The following is a 7,636-nucleotide window of genomic DNA, read 5'->3' on the forward strand; positions in this document are numbered from 1 at the left end:
GGGGCCTGCTCGGCCACAACCCTCCCCGACTGAGAAGGTGTGTGTGTGACAGACGCTGGAGCTCTCAAACTTTCTTGCCCATGCCCAGGAGTGGTGTCCTGCTCTGGGGTGGGGGCGGGGGGCAGTGTGCGGTCCGCATTTAGCCTTGGACATGAACACCAGAAGGCAGGTCCAGGATTGGGTTGTGGCATCCAGGATGAAAATAGCTCACAGGGACAGGCCATGAGGCAAAGGCTTCGGTAGCCAGAACAACCGGGGCGCTGGCCCCCTTGGGAGAAGCCACCTTAGCTTCCCCAGCCCAGAACTGGGGAGTAGGGCTGCCCCAAATGGCAGAGGCCTTTTTTCAGCCCCCTCCTCCTGGGCCAGGGCTCTCCCCCAACCTCTGCCCCCCACCCCAGGAATCCTGGGACCTCCTGCCTTTAAGAGCAGCTCTCCAAAGATGAGATTTCTTGGTGGGTGGAGAGAAGGATAGAAAAAGGAGTCATTCATTCAACAAACATTTATTCAGAACCTACTGTATGCCAGGCACTGTCCCAGGAACCTGGAAAGGGTGGGTAGGTGGGTAGCCTGGATATGCCCCAGCTCTGGCTTTCTTTCCCAGAGACAAGGCCTGCGGGGGAACAGGGTCCGAGGGGCACTGGAAGGGGCCTGGGGGCCTCCTCCTCGAGAGGCGGAAGGCCAAGTATATGGAAGATGGGGGCCTCCAGGAACAAGAAGCCTGGGGCCGTGGGGGGCTCTGAGGTGCCTTCCGTTGGGCATCACCTCCTCTTCAACACGGAGATGCAGGACTTCTTGAGGGGCCCGATCTGCAGATGGGCATCCACACTCTCCAGGAAGAAGGCGGGCTTGAGCCTGCGAGCGAAGAGTCCCGCAAAGTGGCTGTCCAGGCGGCTCTGGAAGGGGTCGATGGGGGAGGCCAGGGAGCTGCTCCGGCGGGCCCGGGAGGCCTTCAGCCTCCGAAGAAGGCTCATCTTGCCATCCCGCACGGCATAGAAGGTCAGGGCACGGTCGGCGTATTCGAGGCAGATCCCGACCGTGGGCGAGAAGGGCTGGGGCAGGGGTGCCTCGAGCCCATGGAACCAGACGGAGAAGCTCCGGCCGTTCCACTGCAGGCAGCAGGAGTGGGCGTTGCGGCCCAGCCGGCCCCGGTCATAGGGCTCTTGCGGGGAGAAGTCTTCGGCCATGACCCCCACACTGACCCAGCCCTCGATGATCTCCACCTCCCAGTAGTAGGTGCCCCGGTCCAGGGCGCCCTCGCCCAGCACCTGCTCACAGTGGGTGAAGCGGGTGGGTGACTCAGGGTAGTTGATGGGACACAGCACCCTCTTCACACCTTTGGTCCCGAACAGCTGCAAGTACTTGTCTGCCGTGTCGCTGTCCAGGTCCACGATGTAGGCAACTGCTCCCGCGGAGGGGAGAGAGACAGGGGGCTCAGGCGCAGGCGCGGGCGGGACAGCCCCTCCCCCAGGCACCCCTCCCCAAACACAGTCTCTCGGCTCCTTAGCAACCAGCACACCTCAGCCCCACCAGAGAGCACCCCGAGAGCGGACCCAGTTCGCCCTAAGGATGAGGGGGATGGGAATCCAGGTCTTCTCGTGCCAGGGCTCAGCCCAGCAGCCTTGGGAGGGCCTGGTGCGAGCAGAAGGGAGAGCCCAGGTGGCCACTTACACTTGAGGAAGTAATCCCTGGGAGCCTCACTCTCGAGACTGTTGGTGCTGTCGGGGTCTTGGGACTCGGCATCGGCTGCAGAAGAGATAGTGGGGAGGGGTGCTCTGCAGTGGCCCATGGCTGGGCAGGGGTGCAAGGCGCCCCTGTGACCCAAATCCCTCTCTCCTCCTTCCTCCCAGCCTACACCCATGACAGGCACACACCCCAGTATGGCCCCCTGTCTTCACCCGCAAGCCTGGTCCTCCGGGTCTGTCCCTGCTCCACCTCCTCCCCGCTCAGCCCCTCTGAAGCTAGATGGCGGGGCAGGGGAAGCCCCCTCGGCCCCCGAGGCTGTGGCTGAAGGGGATGGACTGGTCATTACTGAGCTGTGGCTCCCCTCAGGACTCGTGTCCCACCCTGCGCCCAGCACACAGTTTCTGTCTTCCGTTCTTGAATGGGTCCTGGGCCTGGGGGCCTGTGCAGGGAGACTGGGGAAGGGTGAGTCACCTGGGGGGCCACCCACCTTCTGTGCCCAACTTCGGTAGCTCATCCTCGTCGCCGCCCAGCCCCCGCAGCTGCTCCCACTGGCTGGCACAGGCCACCGTCAGGGCGTCTCTCACCGCCCGCACAGCTTGGGAGGACTTGGTGAAGCTGAGCTCCCTCAGGGGACCGGGCCCAGGGCCACACCCCTCCTCCAGAGCCAGCCTCAGTACCAGCAGCTCCTGTGCCGGATACATGACTTTTAAGGCCTTGCTGGCGGCCGCTCCTTAGGCTGGGGGGATTGCGCCACTGGAAGGATGGCACAGCCCCCGGGGGCCCAGCCCCCACCCCCCTGCCTTCTCTCTCCATCCCTTGCCCGTCCCCGCTCTGCGCCCTCTCTGGCCCCTACGAGCTGCGCTGACCTGCAGGAAGCTGACCGAGTCGGCCTCAGGGACCTGGCTGAGGTCGTGGCGCGCCCGGCTGAGCCTACTGCGCTGTTCCTCCTGCCGCCTCAGGTCACCCTGGGAGCGGCCCAGCATGGTGGCCTCCCCCTCCTCGATGAAGCCCAGCACCTCCGTCTGGAACCCCTGCAGGACTGCTGCGGCCTCGGTGAAGAGCCGGCACACCCTCTCCCGCTCTGCCAAGGCTGCGCTCTGTATGGGACGACACGGGACTAGGGTGAGGGCAAGAACAGCCCCATTCTTTCCAGACCCCCACCTTCCCACCCTGCCTCTTGTGGGGACAGAGGGACCAGGCCGCCCTGTCCCGGACCGTGCCAGCTCAGGGGAGCTGCTGGGGCTCAGCGGTGCTGCGGGCGGTGCCGGAAGCACAGGCTTCTTTGGAGAGGACCAGAGCACACGGCCGACGCCCGTTGCCCGGAGCCCACCGCGGGACTGCACAGGCACAGGGTCAGCGTAGGGTCCGACCTTGATGAGGGCCACCGTGCGTCGGGACTGTGCGATGCCAGCGCCCAGCTCATCCATGCGGTCCTCCACGGCACTCAGGACTTTGGACTGCTCCGCCTGTGGGTGACACCATTAACTAACACGGGGCTGGCGGAGGCCATAGCCCTACCTCGGGCTCCCAGGCCTCAGCAAGAGGGAAAAGAGGGATGACCCGAGAGTGGCATCTGTGCATAGGGGGTACTGGGAGTGGCCACAATATCCCATAATAGGCCAGAGGTGCCTCAAGCCCAGGCAGGTGCCATTCCCAAGTGCCTGGCAGCAGGGGCACTCTGGAGCACAGGCTGGCAGGCTTGTGGGCGGTCAGCCTCCCCTCTCTGACCAGTGGGCAAGTACAAGGCCATCCACGCTCCTTAACGCTGCTCCCACTCACGGGAGAGCTCCTTTCAGTGAGGCAGAGGCAGAGAGAGTGGGGTAGGTGTGGCACAGAGGGCATTCAGCTGTCTCGGGGATCCCTGTCCCCAAAGAGACTGTGTCCCCAATTTAGGCCTGAAAAATGGGGATTCCGGGCAAGTCCCCTGGGTCTTGTGAGTCACTGCTCCAGGCAGGAGAGACGGAAAATCCCAAGGCCAGCGGTGCCAAGACCGGGCTGGAGGCCAGAGGAAACTGGGGGCGGAGGTAGCTGACGGACTGCGAACACATGCTCCCACCACGGGCCCCCGGACCAGCTGGACAAGAGCGGTCTGTGTGCTCGGTCCACTCTCAGCCACACTCCTGTCGCCTGCCACACCCATCTCAACCCAATGCCTGAGCCCAGGCCAGATCTGAGCGGGAACAGGCAGGAACCCGGCCTGGCGCAACCGCCGCTCTGCCAGAATCAGCCGGCGGGGACCCCGCGGGCCTGACTCTGCTCTCCCTTGCCTTAGACCCCCATCGGCCCAGACCCCGGCTTGCCCTTCCAGTCCTTTTCGCGTTCTCTCTGGGCCCCTCCAAACCCCATTCCCATCTCGAGCCGCGATTTGGATGGATGACTTTGTCAGTATTGGGAAGGACGGCAAAGAATCTCAGGTTAGAGGAGGACATTAGGACCCTATCAGGAAAAGGGGTGGGGGCGGGGATCCCTGGGCCCTCGGCGGCCCCGCGCGGCCCTGACCCGCCCCGGCGCGCCCCCGGTGCCCGCGCCCACCTCCTGGAGGGCGCGCTCCTGCTCCAGCGGTACGAGCTCGTGGCCGCGGTGCTCCTGGGCGGCGCAGGCCTCGCACAGGCACACGCGCTCCACACGGCAGTAGCGCTCGAGCGGCCGCAGGTGGCGCGGACACAGGCTCTCCTCCAGCCGCCGCAGCGGCGGCACTAGGCGGTGTCCGCGCAGCGCGGGGCTGCGCTCATGCGGGCCCAAGTGCGCCGAGCAGAAGGAGGCGAGGCAGGAGAGGCAGGAGAGCGCGGCAGGCAGGGCGGCGCCCTCGGGGCACGCGTCGCAGCGCACCGGCTCTTCGCCACCCGGCCAGGGCTCGGGCGCGCAGGGAGCCGAAGGCTCCGGGGCGCTGGGTGGCGCGCTGGGCGGCGTGGGCTCCGGGGCCGGCGCTCCCAGACCCGGACCCGGACCCGGACGCGGACCCGGGCCGGGCCCGGGCGCGGAGCCCGAGCCCTGGCGGAGCTGCAGCAGCTCGGACAGCGTGTGGTTCTTGCGGAGCTGCAGGCCGTCGGGGAAGGGCTCCTGGCACAGCGGGCAGCGGGCCGCGCCTCCGGGCCCGCCGGTGCCACCCGCACCGCGGTGCGGCCACAGCGCGCTCAGGCAGGCCAGGCAGAAGTTGTGGCCGCAGGGCAGCGTCACCGGCTCGCGGAGCGGCTCCAGGCAGATGGGGCAGCTGAAGGGCCCGCTGCCGTCCATAGCTCCGCGGCCGCGCGGGCACCGCCTGTTCTGCTCCCGCCCAGGGAGGGACCCTGCCCGCTCGCGCTGCGGCGCCGCCCCCTGGGACCGAGGCCAAGGGTCCAGCCCCCTTCCGTCCCCGGCTCGGACCGCCCCCAGCGCCGCAGACCCGCCTGCGGGTCTCGGTATACCCGGCGCTGGCCCAGACTTCGCGGGGGGTCTCCGCCCCCGTGTGCCCCCCACCCCCGCCCCCGTGTGACCCCGAGGGGCTCCTGCACCACGGTCCCTGCTGGTCCAAGGGGAGCGCGGAGGGCAGAGAGTGCGAGGCGGGCACACTGGAAGGAAGCTGGGAAGTTCACCCCTCCATCACTCTCAATTCCCCCCACAGCCGGCCCGGACTCCAGAGGGGTCGGGCGTTCCCACCGGTTGCCACCGGGCCACTCCAGCCCCTTCGCGCTCCAGACCTCCCCGAGGCACTTGTTAGCAAAGTCTCTGAGCTGCTGCTGACTGCAGAGAAAATTAACCGCTGATGTGCGCTTGTTTTTGCCCCTTAGCGACTCTATTTACCCCTTGTGGGGAACTTGGGCTTTTCTAACCCTGAAATGGGAAGTTGCTGTCACCCTCCAAGTCCCTCGTGTGAGGGAATTCAGTTCCCCTTCACGGACCCCCACCCCAACCCCCAGGCACTTGCGGTGTACCTGGGGCTGGGGGTATGGGTTCCCCAAATGGAGGCATTTAAGGCTCATCCAGACATGCACTTAATGTTGTTTAAAAAAATAAAAATGGCGGGACGCCTGGGTGGCTCAGCCGGGGAACCATCTGCCTTCCGCTCAGGTCAGGATCTCAGGGTTCTGGGATCGAGCCCCGCATCGGGCTCCCTCCCCGCCCCCTACTGCTAGGCTGGAGTCTGCTTCTTCCTCTGCCACCCCTCTCTGCTCCTGCCAGCGCCCTGTCGCTGGCTCGCTCTCTCTAGCGTGTTTTCTCAAATAAATAAATAAAATACTAAAAAAAAAAAAAAAAAAAAAAACAACCCAAAAAAAAAACAAACAAAAAAAACATTTTAAGAACGCCGGGGGGGTGGAGTGGGTTAAAGCCTCTGCCTTCAGCTCGGGTCATGATCTCAGGGTCCTGGAATTGAGCCCCGCATCAGGCTCTCTGCTCAGCGGGGAGCCTGCTTCCTCCTCTCTCTCTGCCTGCCTCTCTTCCTACTTGTGATCTCTATCTGTCAAATAAATAAATAAAATTTTTAAAATATTTAAAAAAATAAATAAAACGGCAACAAAATAAAGTAGATTGGTTTATAACCCAAAGTATAAAATAAACATCCATGGGTTCACACTGATATAAATAAATGACCGGGTAAACAAATGAAGAAGCATAAGCAAATTTCCCATTGAGAAGATTGCAAAATAATTGTTGTGGATACTCTGAGTTGGAGCCTGATTTCCCACTCCTTTAATGCAGACTGTGCATAGTGACTTTCTTCCAAAGGGAGCAAAAGAGTCACTTTACCTGGGTGAAGCCTGGCATGCATGACCCCAGCAGGGTGATCAAGGTCACCGTCAGCAGTGATAGGTCACCTTGACAGTAAGTACCCGTACCATGGATGATACGGTCTTCCTCCCCCAAGCCCTTAGCCCAGTTTAATCAGGATCAATATGCCACACAGGGCATCTGGGTGGCTCTGGGTCCTGGGATTGCTTCCCACTTTGTGCTCCCCTCTGTTCAGGGAGTCTGCTTCTCCCTCTCCCTCTGCCCCTCCCCACCACTGTGTGATTGCTCTCTCTGAATTAAATTAAATCTTTTTTAAAAAATAAAAGTAGTGCTCGCTTCGGCAACACATATACTAAAAAAACAAAAATAAAAAATATAGAAGAATCGAGACAACTCTTCCTTATCTGCCAGACCTCCTGCTGATGAGAGTCCAAAGAGGAAGGAATAAAAGGGTGAGAGGAGGGCCATTCCATCCAGAAGTGGGGCTTAATTTTTCTCATTGCCAGGGCCCCTCTTGAAGCCAGGGGTACCCCTTTCCAAAGTAATGCTTTTATTTATTTGTTTGTTTGTTTGTTTGTTTATAAAAAATTTTATTTACTGGGGCGCCTGGGTGGCTCAGTGGGTTAAAGCCTCTGCCTTCGGCTCAGGTTGTGATCCCAGGGTCCTGGGATCGAGCCCTACATCGGGCTCTCTGCTCAGCAGGGAGCCTGCTTCCTCCTCTCTCTCTGCCTGCCTCTCTGCCTACTTGTGATCTCTGTCAGATAAATAAATAAAATATTAAAAAAAATTTTATTTACTTATCAGAGAGAGAGAGCACAAGCAGGGGAAGCAGCAGATGCAGAAGGAGAAGCAGGCCCCCCACTGAGCAGGGAGTCTGAGGCAGGACTCTATCCCAGCACCCTGGGATCATCGCCTGAACCTGAGGCAGATGCTTCACCTACTGAGACACCCAGGCGACCCCAAAGTAATGCTTTTATTTTTTTATTTTTTTTTAAAGATTTTATTTATTTATTTGACAGACTGAGATCACAAGCAGGCAGAGAGGCAGGCAGAGAGAGAGGAAGGGAAGCAGGCTCCCCGCTCAGCCAAGAGCCCGATGTGGGGCTCGATCCCAGGACCCTGGGACCATGATCTGAGCCAAAGGCAGAGGCTTTAACCCACTGAGCCACCCAGGCGCCCCGAAAGTAATGCTTTTAAATGTAAAAAGCAAAATGCATAGGGCTTCATGGAAACTGATTACACTGAA

The 7,636-nt window shown here is 61.2% G+C and overlaps 1 protein-coding gene across 1 annotated transcript; it reads right to left on the reverse strand.

Annotated features, from left to right (window-relative positions):
- Positions 1-484: 484 nt before the first annotated feature.
- On the reverse strand, positions 485-4,917 carry LOC111160361 (tripartite motif containing 47). Its single transcript, XM_022523421.1, has 6 exons — positions 4,216-4,917; positions 3,054-3,149; positions 2,550-2,780; positions 2,171-2,369; positions 1,669-1,743; positions 485-1,399 (listed from the first exon to the last, which is right to left on the reverse strand). Exons 1-6 carry the CDS (start codon positions 4,915-4,917, stop codon positions 759-761), a joined length of 1,944 nt encoding a protein of 647 aa, XP_022379129.1. The 3' UTR covers positions 485-758.
- Between the last annotated feature and the right edge of the window lie 2,719 nt (positions 4,918-7,636).

Source organism: Enhydra lutris, unplaced genomic scaffold (genome assembly GCF_002288905.1).
Source record: "Enhydra lutris kenyoni isolate GAN:26980312 unplaced genomic scaffold, ASM228890v2 scaffoldscaffold75, whole genome shotgun sequence".
Lineage (NCBI taxonomy): Eukaryota > Metazoa > Chordata > Mammalia > Carnivora > Mustelidae > Enhydra > Enhydra lutris.

Coding starts and splice junctions, on each gene's coding strand:
- LOC111160361 (XM_022523421.1), bottom strand. CDS start 4,917: ATGGACGGCAGCGGGCCCTTCAGCTGCCCCATCTGCCTGGAGCCGCTC. Junction 2,781..3,053: donor GCACGGTGGCCCTCATCAAG/GTCGGACCCTAC, acceptor CGTCCCATACAG/AGCGCAGCCTTGGCAGAGCG. Junction 1,400..1,668: donor CAGGGATTACTTCCTCAAGT/GTAAGTGGCCAC, acceptor CCGCGGGAGCAG/TTGCCTACATCGTGGACCTG.